General features: G+C 32.8%; 1 protein-coding gene and 1 long non-coding RNA gene across 4 annotated transcripts in view; one reads left to right on the plus strand and one right to left on the minus strand.

Annotated features, from left to right (window-relative positions):
- Positions 1 to 235: 235 nt before the first annotated feature.
- On the plus strand, positions 236 to 9,260 carry LOC149780418 (uncharacterized). 3 transcript variants are annotated; one of them, XR_016415083.1, is made up of 5 exons: positions 244 to 2,216; positions 2,549 to 2,623; positions 2,909 to 3,005; positions 4,310 to 4,433; positions 9,102 to 9,260. It is a non-coding gene; the product is annotated as an uncharacterized LOC149780418 (long non-coding RNA). The 3 variants fall into 3 exon arrangements; XR_016415084.1 differs by lacking the exon at positions 2,909 to 3,005 and having other exon boundaries at positions 236 to 2,216; XR_016415082.1 differs by lacking the exon at positions 2,549 to 2,623 and having other exon boundaries at positions 249 to 2,216.
- Positions 5,839 to 15,498, minus strand: part of LOC149780419 (DBH-like monooxygenase protein 1) — a 36,551-nt gene continuing 26,891 nt past the window's right edge. The window contains exons 8-11 of the mRNA XM_089937345.1: positions 15,140 to 15,328; positions 13,700 to 13,759; positions 11,222 to 11,482; positions 5,839 to 10,847 (exon numbers count right to left, since the gene is read on the minus strand). Coding sequence (XP_089793471.1) covers positions 10,767 to 10,847; positions 11,222 to 11,482; positions 13,700 to 13,759; positions 15,140 to 15,328 — 591 coding nt within the window. The 3' untranslated portion in view covers positions 5,839 to 10,766. The remainder of the gene's footprint in view (positions 10,848 to 11,221; positions 11,483 to 13,699; positions 13,760 to 15,139; positions 15,329 to 15,498) is intronic.

The raw sequence follows: 15,498 nt of genomic DNA on the forward strand, positions 1-15,498 counted from the left end.
ATTCAGATTGCAAGTTCGCAGTAGAAGATCAATTCGATGTTGGCATCTGCTTCCAGTTTTCTGATTCTGTATGTATGTATGTATGTATGTATGCATGCATGCATGCATGCATGCATGTATGTATGTATGTATGTATGTATGTATGCATTCATGTATGTATGTGTGTGTGTGTGTGTGTGTGTGTGTGTGTGTGATTTTTTTAGACGTAGATCAATAAGAGACACTGCTGGACTTTATACGGTTTTATTTTAGATCAAACCTTGCTGCGTTGTGATAAACTGGGACATGAATAAACACATCACGACTCCCTGGTGAAACTGATGACAAATGCGTCCAAAATTGATAATTTGTCAAATGATTGTAAAATTATATATCAATTGCAACAAATAGCACTGTATTTGTTCTATAAATTTAGGTTCATTAGTAAAAGATTATAAAATGAAACATATGCATATCCTCAAAACGTATAAGAGTGAATGTTTTATAACACATCAATACCTTGTTCGCCCAACTTCTCAGTAATGTCAAATTCCATTGTAAAAGAAGAGCAAATACATATTAACTTCTTCATAGGATGCTGTACAATGATGGCTGCAGTATGCTGTACAATGATGGCTGTATTATGCTGTACAATCATGCCTGCAGTATGCTGTACAATCATGGCTGTAGTATGCTGTACAATCATGACTGTAGTATGCTGTACATTCATTGCTGTAGTATGCTGTGCATTCATTGCTGTAGTATGATGTACATTCATGGTTGTAGTATGCTGTACAATCATGGCTGTAGTAAGATGTATAATCATGGTTGTAGTATTCTGTACATTCATTGATGTAGTATGCTGTACAATCGTGGCTGTAGTATGCTGTATAATCATTGCTGTAGTGTGCTGTACAATCATGGCTGTAGTATGTTGTACAATCATGGCTGTAGTATGATGTACATTCATGGCTCTAGTATGCTGTACATTCATTGCTGTAGTATGCTGTACACTCATGGCCGTAGTATGCTGTACAATCATGGCTGTAGTATGCTGTACAACCATGGCTATACTATGCTGTACATTCGACTTTCATCCTCCTTTATACAAAAGAGGATGCAACGAAAATATTTTCTTTTAATGTGACAATATGCATCGAGACAACCAAGCTCGGTGAATTTCCACCAAACGGTGTAGAAGAAGGGTGTTAAGGATAAATGAATGAATAAATGAAAGGATAAATGAATGAACACAAGTACAGAGTCTTACTGAAAAACATACAAGCAATTTACCACAGTATCCCTGCCGCAAAGAGGGATAATTTGGTAACAAGGCAAAATCGAACTTTTCTCGGCCTTAGATTGTAGTTCATAGTTATTCATTATGCTATCTTGAAGTTATACTTTTTCTGAAGCATATAGTTGTTAATAAAATGGGATCGGATACCTTATCCACTTCCCATTATCTGATAGAATTTTTTAAAATTCAGTCTCCAAATAGTTCAATTCATTTCATGTCAACCGAATTATGTTTGCTCTGCTTATTGCAAGTCGCTTATTGCAAGTCGCTTTAATAACAAGTCGTGATAATAGAAAAAAAATTAAGAGAAGGATTTTAGATATGACGTTGTAATCATGGTATGGGTTCAAATCTGATGAAGAAATATCACGAACTGGGGCAGAAGACAGAATAGTTGGTGCATATCTCGTTTAACTATTGTGGCTCTCAAACCCTAACTTTAGACAGTCACAACTCGTGATTACCCCAATCCTTGAAGTTAAATTTATCTGCAATCAAATCATGTAATAGTTCAAATATGCAGTCCAGTTTATTATAACACCCAACTGGCAAATTAACCGAATGTGTCTAACGACCAGGTTCTACATAGAACAATACAAAATTACCTATATGTAAAAGCCTATTCGCCTAAACTGTTTTATAAAGACTTTCCAGTGCGGGATTGTCCAAGAAAAAGAAAAAGTTAGAAATCAGAAAACATACTTAGTATTACATGTATGTGAAATCATTTGAGCCTACATTAAATGATGCAAAAGTTACAATTTCTACTTAATGTAGTGCACACTTTTCTTCCCTTTGTGAATGAATTTTTAGGATGTTTCATATATCCTCCTTGATTCACTATATTTAACATTCGATATAAATTGCGTTGCACAGACCTGGTTCACATTTTGCGGCGATTTACTGTAGACACCAGCTCTTTAAGTCACGTGAACAGGTAAAGAAATATTTTATGCATCAAAACCATAACACTGAAACAAACTGTTATTTGTCGTTTAAATGTTAATGATATTGTTTTGATACGTTCGTTTTTGTCTACCTATAATTGTTTGATTTTATTTTCTATTTCTGAAAAGATTATCTTTTGGTGAGGACAATTTAGTTTATTTTTCTCAAAAGGAAAATGGCTTTTTAAAGAAGATTTATTTCTCACTCATTTTATTTTAGAGAAAAAAGTATACAAGATCAATTTATCCCACAAAATAAAGTTAATGTAAACTTCCTTTAAAGTTATCGTTTAATGTTAAGTCATGGGAATCTTTTTTTCAGACATACCAATGGCGAGATACGTGTAACGCACATCAAAGGTGCAAGTTGCTTCTGGAAAGCTGAATTCTCTTTGATGTATGTCTGACTTATTAAACAATTTATTTGAGGAAAGTAGAGCGGTATTAACTGAAATGAATGCTACCTTAATATCGATATTATCCAGGATCCTAATAAACTGTATTCCTCTATGAGATATATACATAAGATATTGTTTAATATCGATATTATCGAGATTCCTAATAAATTGTATTCCTCTATGAGATATATACAGAAAGTATTGCTTAATATCGATATTATCCAGATTCCTAATAAATTGTATTCCTCTATGAGATATATACATAAGATATTGCTTTTTTGCAGCTACACAACATGAATCTCGTTGTACTTATCATTGTTCTTCCTCTGATGTGCGCTGCACCGTTACATCAGAAAAGGATTCTCTTTGACCCTCAACAAAGTATGACCTTCTCTATAAAATATTTTCTACTGGGATTTTTTTATTTATTTTCCTTCCTTTCGATTTGCTTCACTTTGAGATGAAGGTAGTATTCTTTTCTGCACAAACCTACCCGCAAATTGCTTAAAAACGTCTTTCCGCGCCATAGTAATTTAATCCAATGAAATATATGTACAACAAGCGTATCATTTTTATACGACAGTTAAAAGGCATGCTGCGGCCTTGTCTATCCGTCCGTATTTGCTATTTATTTTTCAGCATAATGATTTTGGTTTTAAAATGTATACCTTTACAATTTATGATGATAGCTTGCACTCAGAGTTGGGAAGAAGCATATTGATATTCGGGTCTAAATGGCGGTGGGTCATATCACTGTCTGAAAAATAAAATATGCCTTCTAACCAAACTTCATGATAGTTTGTAATTGGTTCACACTTTGGGCAGGAAAGAAGTGTTTTGGCTATGGTGCCGAAAGGTCAAATGTCAATCTAACTATAACATAAAGAATAACAATGGCTAGGAATCCTGATCAACCTTTTATGTAGCGTTCTCACTTAGAAATAAGCCACAAATATTTTGCTGGAAAGGTTCAAAGGTCATGGGCATTGTGACGCATTGAAAAATGGGTATTGTACCAGTGCGTTTGTTTTAGAGTAAGTCCCTTGGCCAAACACACTAACTGGTTTGATTTCCACATAGGGGATATAAAAGAAAACTATATATATATATATATATATATATATATATATATATATATATATATATATATATATATATAATTACCACAAGTCAAGGTTATTTTAAGTATAATAAGAAATAAATAGTTTATCTTCAGTAAGTTAAGTTCAAGACTGCATATATTGCTAATAGGTCAAGATCAATGAGATCGGATCTGGTTGGCATATAATGCACTGTTCATGCTGCTTTTGATTGACAAATATAAGATCATATTAGAAATATAAAGTAAAATATTAGAATATAAAGTAAAATAAATGCTCCAGCTTATGATTAGTATTTTATTCTACAGTTTCCAATTTTGTATGTTACTTAGATTGGTAAATGTTTGTTGCAATTATGTTAATACATACAAAACGTCATATACTTTTGCAATATATGTAGCTTATAAAGACTTATTGGGTTTTGCTTTCCAAAAGAGCTATAAATGCTTTATTTATTACAGATGCAATTCTTTATATATATTTACATTTATTAAAATAACTCATCGCAAATTATGGATATTTTATATGATACACTGCATACATTTCCCTGCCTATATTTGACTAAAAGTATTCTTTTCTTTTCAGTCGACAAACTAACGGAGAATCTACGGGCGCTTGTCTATCCTGGAATGTCACATGAAGAATGTGTTTCCTCCTGTGGCAAAATCGCCGGATCTCTTGTTTTCGCCTGTGATCATGGTTGCACCCAGTAAGTGGTAACAGGCTAACTGTGGGATCGCCAAAATAGATATTTTGCCTACTCATTAGTATAATAATGTATGAAATCTATATATATAAAAAAACTGTTTAATGGCAAACACATCCACTGAAGAGAAGAAAAATTTACCAGTACATTATAAAGATTCCATTTGACGAAAACTGCATATCTAATATTAAACCGATGACTAGGTTATCTAGTGACAGTTATGAAGGTGTCATAGGTACTTAGACAAACCATTCGACAAACATTCAGCATGACTGTAAATGTAATAAAATAACAATCAAACCTATCCAGCGATAGCAGTGGTCAGCGGGTTAGTGTTAGCAGTAGTCCGTTCACGTTTGCTTTAGACCTTGTCAGTAGTTTCCCGTGGGTCTGTGGTTCTTCCTGGTGATTTCCTTATTTATTCCTCAACTAAATATACTGGCCGCCAAGTATAGCCTCTCGTGTGCTGAAAACTGCGTTAAACCCATTAACACGAATCAATTTTGGGATTAGTGAGAAGTATACAACAAACACTTGTGTTGATGTCTTAGCTATTGATATCGCTGTTCGATTAGCTACATGTCGATGTGAAACACGAGCTTCCTTTTCGAACTCGTGCTTTATGTCGTTGAACTGACGTGAGAAAATCACGAATGTGGTCGTTTAACTGAATTAAACGTAATTGATCGAAACTTAAGTATGCGTCCGAACTGTGCTGTTCTTCCGCTAAACCTTATAGATACATATACGATCAAAAACAGATCTCATATTGTGCTAAGTTCGTTTGTTTTTATTTTACTATAAATTTTGGTGTGCAAGTTGGAAATCTGTATATGAATTTAAAAATGAAAACGTTCGTCTGATATGTGGCATCACCGTCTTACGTATCGCCGTGTGTCACTCAGACCCAAAAACGTGCCGATACCTGTGAATACCCAACTAATGTTGTCTGTGGTAAAGGTATGTCTCACGTGACTTACAAGCACACTGGCAACTTGTCGGAGTTTTAGACCGAATCCGTGTTACATATCCGACTGCCATTATGTACCACGTACAAATTCAAATAGTCATAACCTAAACCTTTTCAGCCATTTTTCATGAAATTTTGGTAGGTTCTAAAACAACTCACTTATTTGCACTAGTAAGTGTAAATATTTTTGTATCGATCTTAGTATATGATGTACATTACTAATAAATAGATAGCTGTTATCTCGGCCCTGGCGATAGGTCACATCGCGGTCGTATACTACAGCATTGTTGACTCCAGTATTTGCAGTCGCGTACTAAGGGTAAAATGACGCGCGGGGCGACGATGATAGCCTAAAGGGATTTTGGCGCCCCAAGTCCTCTGGCGCCAGAAGCAACCGCCCATTCACCCTCCACTCCCCCGTTAGTACGCTACTAAGTATTTGCACAACAATTTCTTTATTAGTTTTTATACTTAAAACAATTACGATTTAAAGAGTATTTCCACAACAAAATTTGGATGACAGAAATAAAACAATTTTTGTATGATGATTTGTTTGTGTTGATTTTAAAGGCACTTTTAGCACATTACGGGTTATATCACGTCAAGGAAATTAGAGCTAAGTGCATTTCCCAAGTACACACCAAGACAACCGACACAGGCTGGCCTGAGCAAGTATTGAACCTGCAACGCTTGGATTACAAATTGAAAGCTCTACCAACTGAGCTGTTCTTGATAATGTTTTGAGATTTATATATCTTATCAAAAAGTAGGAAGATGATGTCACAAAACAGTCATATTTTACACTAGTATAGCACGATTGTCAGGAAACAAAGTCATATTTTTCACTAGTTTTGCAAGATAATGTCACAAAACAGTCATATGTTTCACTATTATAGCAATATAGTCACAAAATAGTCATATTTTATACTAGTATTGCAAGATATAGCTACTAAACAGTCAGGGACCCCGAGTGGCCGAGTGGTCTAAAGCGCTCTCCATTACGGATCACTGCCATCTCACCTCTGTCTGCGTGGGTTCGAGTCTAGGATTCGGCCAATGTGAGTATGTGAGAAAGCTTGCCAGTAACTTCTCGTGGGTCCGTGGTTCTTCCCGGGGTTTTCCCGGGTTCTTCCTCTACCATTAATACTGGTCGCCATGCATAGCCTATCGTGTGCTGAAAAATGGCGTTAAACCCAACAACAACAAGAACAACTAAACAGTCATATTGTTCACTATTATGCTGGTTTCTTTTACGAAGAAACACATGCAATGCTGTTTTACGTAAGCGTTATATTACAAGATGAATCCAAAATATTTGACTGCAGATATTTTGAGAATATGAATTGTGTTACCATAGATGCATCATATTTTGTTTCAGACACATTACAAATGAATTGTCATGTATGTCGGATACAGCAAAATTAAATTTATGATATTTTGTGTCAGACACGTTACAATGAATTTATTGTAGTGAGTGTCGGATAGATTACAACCGAATTTATCATATTATGTATCATATACATTACAACCGAATTTATCATATTATGTGTCAGATAGATTACAACCGAATATATCATATTATATGTCAGATACATTACAGCCGAATTTATCATATTATGTGTCAGATATATTACAAGTGAACATATCATATTATGTGTCAGATACATTACAACCGATTCTATCATATTATGTGTCAGATATATTACAAGTGAACATATCATATTATGTGTCAGATACATTACAACCGAATTTATCATATTATATGTCAGATACATTACAAGTGAATTTATCATATTATGTGTCAGATAGATTACAACCGAATTTATCATATTATATGTCAGATACATTACAACCGAATTGATAATATTATGTGTCAGATATATTACAAGTGAATTTTTCATATTATGTGTCAGATACATTACAACCGAATTTATCATATTATGTGTCAGATACATTAAAAATGAATTTATCATATCATGTGTCAGATACATTACAAGTGAACATATCATATTATGTGTCAGATACATTACAACCGAATTTATCATATTATATGTCAGATACATTACAAGTGAATTTATCATATTATGTGTCAGATACATTACAACCGAATTTATCATATTATGTGTCAGATACATTAAAAATGAATTTATCATATTATGTGTCAGATACATTACAAGTGAATTTATCATATTATGTGTCAGATATATTACAACTGAATTTATCATATTATGTGTCAGATACATTACAACCGAATTTATCATATCGACAATCTTATACTCATTATTCCCACTATGAAAACAAAGTCATATAGACAACGTTCTTTTGCATACCAGGGCCTAGAAACGTGGAATGAATTGCCCACTGAACTTAGACACAAAGACACAGTGATCACATTCAAGAGTGCTCTCAAAACTCACTTATTTCGACTGCAAGAACAAACTTGAAGACCTAATAATGTTTCCTACCTGAAATATTCTCAGCATGTTTTTTATTTTTTAATGTTTTTCTAATTTCATGTTGTTTGTTTTTGTAATAATATTATTATGTTTCTTATCTTATAGGTGTTGTCTAATGTTGTAAAGCGCTTAGAGCTTCTAAAGATTAGGCGCTATACAAAGTTCTCATTATTATTATTATTATTATTATTATTTGTCAGATACATTACAATTGAATATATCATATTATGTGTCAGATACATTACAACCGAATTTATCGTATTATGTGTCAGATACATTACAATTCAATTTATCATATTAAGTGTCGGACATATTACAAAATGTGCTCTAACTTGCTCTCTGCAGAAACAATATGTATTTCTTTAAATTCTATATCTTTAAAATTTACAAATAAAAGAGCATTAAAGGTAGGTCGTTTATGAAATCATTAATGAAAAGAATTTAAAGTTTTGATGTTTTAAGGGCCATTACTCACAATATAAACTATATTTTCTTTAGTCGTTTAAACGTGTTTCCCAAAATACATTTTAAGAAATATTCGAAACCAATGTTACAGGATTATGCATGTATCATCCTATATGTTCAGTGTAACATACAATTTCCAAACGGACCTAATAGTCACGAGAAACATTGCGACAGATGAAGGAAGATATATTAAATGTAACCTTCAGTTTCCAAACGGACCTAATAGTCACGAGAAACATTGTGACAGACGAATGAAGATATATTAAATGTAACCTTCAGTTTCCAAACGGACCTAATAGTCACGAGAAACATTGTGACAGACGAATGAAGATATATTAAATGTAACATTCAGTTTCCAGACGGACCTAATAGTCACGAGAAACATTGTGACAGACAAAGGAAGATATATTAAATGTAACCTTCAGTTTCCAAACGGACCTAATAGTCACGAGAAACATTGTGACAGACGAATGAAGATATATTAAATGTAGCATTCAGTTTCCAAACGGACCTAATAGTCACGAGAAACATTGTGACAGACGAATGAAGATATATTAAATGTAACCTTCAGTTTCCAAACGGACCTAATAGTCACAAGAAATATTGTGATAAACGAATGAAGATATATTAAATGTAACCTTCAGTTTCCAAACAGAAGGAATTTACAAGTATGAATATGACACGTATTTTAATTGAAAATGAAAATGTTTGAAAACAAATTTCTCATCAGCCAAAGAAGGTTGCAGGTCTGACTTATAGTTGTCTTTTTTTCTCTTTTAGTTTGCTGAAACAACAGTTTGCTGTAACAACTATGACAACAACAACAACAGTTATCATCATCTAAGAGGATGATTGATTCGTATTGGGACTGGGCAGATAACAATACGCTGTATATAAATTAAAAAAGGGTTGATGATATCTTGTCAACCACTCAACAAATGTTTGTGATATCTTGATAACTTGTTATGTTTTATGTGTTTCGTGTTCAATATCTTAGGTCTTTTCTAAACTTTTTCTATTTGATACAAACATTTCTGAGAATCAAGAAAGCACAGAGCAGACCAGTTCTCGAACTTATACACTTTTTATTTAAAATTCTAGAAAGCTTTACATTAAATAACCATTATAGCTCACCTTTCCGAAAACTATCAATTAGTGATGTATTTCAGAATGTTTGTATCACTTTTCCTCACTAACTGCATGTGTCCGAAAATTCGAAAAATATTGTGTGGCTTATGTCACAAAATTATCTGTAAGACTGGATACCAAAACCAATTCTAGTAACGTTTAATTAAAGTTAATTAGTAAAGGTCATAACTTAGTGTAATTCCCATTAGTAGTTTAAGAGATATTTAAACTCAAAATTTGCAGTAAATTTTCCGTCTTAGTATCTATCGTAAATGATTGCCAGGTCATGTTTCTGTATCAAGTCTAATGAATTTCAAGTCATGTTCCTGTCATCAAGATTGAAGAATTTCAAGTCATGTTCCTGCTATCAAGTTTGAAGAATTTCAAGTCATGTTTCTGTATAAAGTCTAATGAATTTTAAGTCATGTTTCTGTATCAAGTCTAATGAATTTCAAGTCATGTTCCTGTTATCAAGATTGAAGAATTTCAAGTCATGTTTCTGTATCAAGTCTAATGAATTTCAAGTCATGTTCCTGTTATCAAGATTGAAGAATTTCAAGTCATGTTTCTGTATCAAGTCTAATGAATTTCAAGTCATGTTCCTGTTATCAAGATTGAAGAATTTCAAGTCATGTTTCTGTATCATGTCTAATGAATCTCAAGTCATGTTCCTGTTATCAAGTTTGAAGAATTTCAAGTCATGTTTCTGTATCATGTCTAATGAATTTCAAGTCATGTTCCTGTTATCAAGACTGAAGAATTTCAAGTCATGGTTCTGTATCAAGTCTAATAAATTTCAAGTCATGTTCCTGCTATCACGTTTGAAGAATTTCAAGTCATGTTTCTGCATCATGTCTAAGGAATTTCAGGACAGATAACCGCATCAAGTCTAATAAATTTCAGGCCAGGTAACTATATCGTGTCTAATGAATTCATAGATAACAGTCTGTCTTACAAAAAAATCCAAAGTAAAACAGAGAAAGAAAACAAGATTTCTTGGGTACGACATTGTTTTACACAAAACTGTCAACAACAACAATACTTAATCATAGTATTATTACTTTTTTAAGCAGTTACATTAGGCAGTATAAGAAAAAGCCCTTCCCACAATTCTACACTTTGGTTGTGCACTTCTGACTGTAACGTCGGAATATTTTGCGCAAGTTCAGTTTGTGTCCTCATGCGTTTTAGATGTATTCTATAACATAGATCAATCTATTTATTATGTACTAAGGTCATACTTAAAATATGCATACTGACATAACACAGATCGATGTGTAACAAAGCTAACTATCCCACAATCCTTATTTCATTATTTCATACAGCGCCTTGAGGACATGTAGATGGCGCTGTGTGCCTAGTACTGTACCGAGGGTGATCGAAGTGGTCAAAGGCGTTCTGTAAAAAAATTTTTAAAAATAATAAACAAAAAAGTTATAAAGCAAAATCAATTATTTGTCGTTGTGTAATTACAAAATAGTCATGTTTCGATGAGATAAGAGCCAATACAGTTGTCAGAGTTACTGAAAATATTAGGCTAATATTACCATACTACTTGGAGCACAAGCAAATAAGAAACGTTTCACTGAGGAAAACACAGAATTTTTATTAAGTTTACGGTAAATGTAAAAACTTACTTTTTGACAGAATTTAATTCTCGTTACTGGAATCTAGTTAAATCAAAATCTTTCGTGACATAAAGGTTAATTTGTAGGTTCATTTAATGAAATAACGCAAGGAGCAAACCCTTGGACAATGTAGTTTGAACCCACCTGTGGTGCTTGATTGTTGGAGTAACAAAAAGAATGTTCAGTGGATGTAGCTAAGGCAATGCCCAGATTCCGCTTCATCTCCTGATCGCGCAACCAGTCGGTAGAGTTCAGGTAGGTGAATGTGTCTTCCGGAAGTACGGGTTCTTGAAAGCGCCCCCTAAGCTGGTCATAACTGGACCATCCCAAGCAACCATCAATGAACTTCTTAGGATAGTATAAAATATAAGCTCTGCACACTTCATTTTCGGAAAAATAGCCACCCTGAATGAATGAATGAATGAATGAATGAATGAATGAATGATAATTATTATTATTATTATTATTATTATTATTATTATTATTATTATTATTATTATAACATGGGAACTTATCCCTTTCCAAAATAGAAATCGTACGCATTTGCTTTCGTTAGAATCTAAGTTTATATACCTATTCGATATTTTGTCCACTTTTGTGTTTAGCCTCTTTGGCCAAAATTTCCAAAGAATGTCTGTGTTTTTCTATTTCTTTGTCTTTTCTTCTTGGTCCTGTTACGTTTAGGCTCTAAGAAAACGCAACAAGAAAAGAGTGAAGACAACAAGCTTTGTAAAATTTAACAAATAATTTATTTCCCTAGAAAAATAAGGTAACAATGAGAAAAAGAACTTACGGTTATACGAATAAAATCCAAAAATAATCCAAGAATAATCCAAAGATTAAAAAATAGAAGTCCTAGTAACAAAAAATTCCTAATGAAACTGAGTTCGAATCTCGATGAAATCTAAAATGGAAGGCGATGACGTATGCTGTGGTTATTGTCGTACTGATGTGTTAACAGTTCTTTGCTGAATCACAGAAAATAATATTCCAGTGTTTGAATTCTGTGTAAATTACCATAACTGTCTTTGTCCACGAATTAATTTAGAGCACAAGTATTTCCAGGGAAAAAAAGATCTCTTGGAATCCAAATAATGTATAGAAAAATGAAATAATTCAACTCAAACTGGTCACAACAAAACACCTTTAAGTGTCAATGGTTTAAGGCCAGACTGAATAAATTCTCTATAGAAAAGAGTCATACACTAATTTAAGACGCATAACAGATTACCGTATGAAGTCAGATGATCATGTTTCTAGAACAAAGTAGAAGCTTGTTACATGCCTAACATCACGTACCCCCAGTATGGCCTTGACTAAAACCAATGATTTTACTCTGAGAAAGAATATTTTAAAAGATTTAAAAAGTTGTTTACTTCAATGCACTGATTTCTGAATCAAAGAACTAGGTCAGTATTAGATAAAAAGTTACTATTATTTTGTGTTTACGAATACAAACTGTCAGGTCAAACTAGTTTCTGGAAAAAATCAAATCCAGTAAATCAAGTTACATTACAATAGCATGTAATGGAATTTAAAACAATTAAAGCGCACAAACAAGCAATTAGAGTAAATTAAATAAAAATTAAATCAAATATACATAACATCCCTCTTCCACTGTTTTAATAATGCTCTCATACACAGTAATAAGAAAAAGGTGAAGGCAGCAAGCATTGTAAATTTTAACAAATAATTTATTTCCCTAGAAAAACAAGGTAAAAATGGAAAAAAAGAACTTACAGTTTTAAGAATCAAATCCAAAAATAACCCAAGAATAATCCAAGAATTAAAAAATTAGAAGTCCTAGTAATAAACTGTTCTAATGAATTTGAGTTCGAGTCCCGACGAAATCCAAAATGGAAGGCGATGACGTATGATATAGCTAGTATAGTACTGATATATCTACAGTTCTTTGTTGAAGCACAGAAAATATAATATTCCGGTGTTTGAATTCCGAGAAAAAAAATTCAATAAATGTCTTTGTCTAAGTATTCTCTATGGGCACTTAAATATTCCCGGGAAAAGAAATAATAATTCCATAAACAGAATTTCAACTCAAATTGGTCACAGCAAAAGAAACACCTTGACGTCTAATTGTTTAAAAGCCAAACTGACTAAATTTCTCTATAGATAAAGGTTATACATTAATTTAAGACGCAAAACAGATTCCCTTAAGAGGGTCATGTGATCACTTTCTAGAACAAAATCGAAGTTTTGCATCGCGTACTCTTAGTACAGCCTCGATTTCAATCTATAAATCACACATTAAGACTTTTCTTTTCTAAAGTTGTTTAATTCAACTGTTACTAAGTTTGAATCAAGGTCAAGAACTAGGTCAGCATTAAGATAGCAAAGTTCTAAACTTAAGTGTTTACGAAAAACAGAGTCAGGTCAGACTAATTTCTGGAAAATATCAAATTCCAATAAACAAAATTACATTACTATAACATGTAATGGAATTCACAAATTTAAAACTAAAACAAACAATTAAATTAAATTAAATATAAATTAAATCAAATATACATAGCAATAACCTGCAAAAGCCTTTCTCTCATATCTCTTATTAACACAAACACACACGTACACACATGCATGCACACGAAGCCGGTACACAAACTTTACCAGAGTTGGTCTTGGTCTCGAACTTGTATCATACGTACATTCCACTACTAATCTGTCTCCCTAAAATATAAAACGAAGCAAAAGAAATTAATTCTTTGAGATTTTCTATTTTCCTTAAATTTTGATAAAACCTTCCCGAGAAGCAAGTTGAGAGTGCTCATATACACGCAACCTTTCTTTTCTTACATACACACAGTTAGGTATAATTAGGTTGATGTCACCTGGAAGATTAGCGATTGAAAATGCTATGTAATCTCGTATATATAATATTTAAATCTTGTATATAGTAATGAGGTTAGCACTATAACATATGGTACCAAAAACAATTAGAGAAAGGTTCTGTTTACAAAGCTTCAATTAGCATCGTCTGCAGAATTGAACCCTGGCAGTGCCAATTATATCCGAAACTAATAATTTAATTAAATGTAACATAGTTATAACAAAATCTATGAAAGAAAAAGGTCCATCAAGCAATTATTGAAAAGACTTAATTAGCCGTAATGCAGTGACATTTATAACAAATATGTCTTTAAAAAATGTCATAGAATAAAGTGACTCCCTTTATAATGATGTTCGATCAGAAGGACACAGAGTCCCAAGGGGAATGAAAACTACTCTGAGATTGCGATCTTATTTAGTACACCAGATTTACCTAAAAAAATAGAAGACTGACTTTTGCTAAACAGTTTATTTTTACCAACAGAAAAATTACAGCGTGACAACTTAATAAGAGTAAAATATTTAATTTTGTACATTCAAAGTAACTTATCCTAAGTTCTTTTAAACAATAATGGAAGTATATATCAATCTTTCAATTCATATTATATGTATTATCGAAGTAAGCTTTAACATGCATACATTCTTTGTAAACATCAATTATTTTAAATAAATTAGGCAGAATAATAAGTGTCAATATAATTAAAGACAGTAAAAAAAATGTTTGTCGATAAATCGAAAAAGATAAAGCTGTTTTGCTTTATCTACACTATTCTCCGCTATTATCAGTACATATAATGTGATGTTGTTCTCTTTATAGAACTTTTGTAATTATAGCAGGTAAAGAGAAAGTAAAGTTCATCAGCTATATTGCTGTTATTCAAAATATATAAAATATAAATTATTATACAAGATTTGATTGTGAGCAAACTTTGCCGGAGCAGTAGGAGAAGAGTCACAGTGCCCTAGGGTTCAACGTATCGGGAGATAATTTTTTAAAACGTTTGCATACAACAAAATCTTGTACGATCGTTATTTATACGTGACCAGGTAGAAAGATCATAGTTCTATATAACAAATACCTATAAAAATGAGTTTTGAGCACTATAAATATAAATATATGTACTCGAACATTGCGTCGAAATTCAATATTAGTACAGTTGACGTCACAAAACCACACGTGTCAAACAGTCGGTAACTGCACCATGATCATTTTCAACTTACCTTTTGTACAGTAACTGGTTTTCGCAATGACCGCATTATCTGGTAGTTTGGGCTGTATTTATCATCTTTCAATATCCAGGGCATCTCTGTCCGGTCCCTAATGATTCTCAGGGCTACAGCCTTGGCAAGTGAATGGGTCTTGAACATCACTCCTATCACGTTCATTGGATCCAACGTATCTTTGAAACCCTGATGAAATTTAATATACTTTAGAACGTTTGATGCAATATATCTGTTTAACGTTCTGCAAGACACATTCACGTCAATTTAACATGGTCATCATACAAGATTCATATGTTGCGGTGTTTTTGGAAACCGTTAATTTATATTTAGGCATAGCGGACTACTACAGGCAAGAC

Source organism: Sinohyriopsis cumingii, chromosome 16, assembly GCF_028554795.1.
Source record: "Sinohyriopsis cumingii isolate HCF-2022 chromosome 16, ASM2855479v2, whole genome shotgun sequence".
NCBI classification, from domain to species: domain Eukaryota; kingdom Metazoa; phylum Mollusca; class Bivalvia; order Unionida; family Unionidae; genus Sinohyriopsis; species Sinohyriopsis cumingii.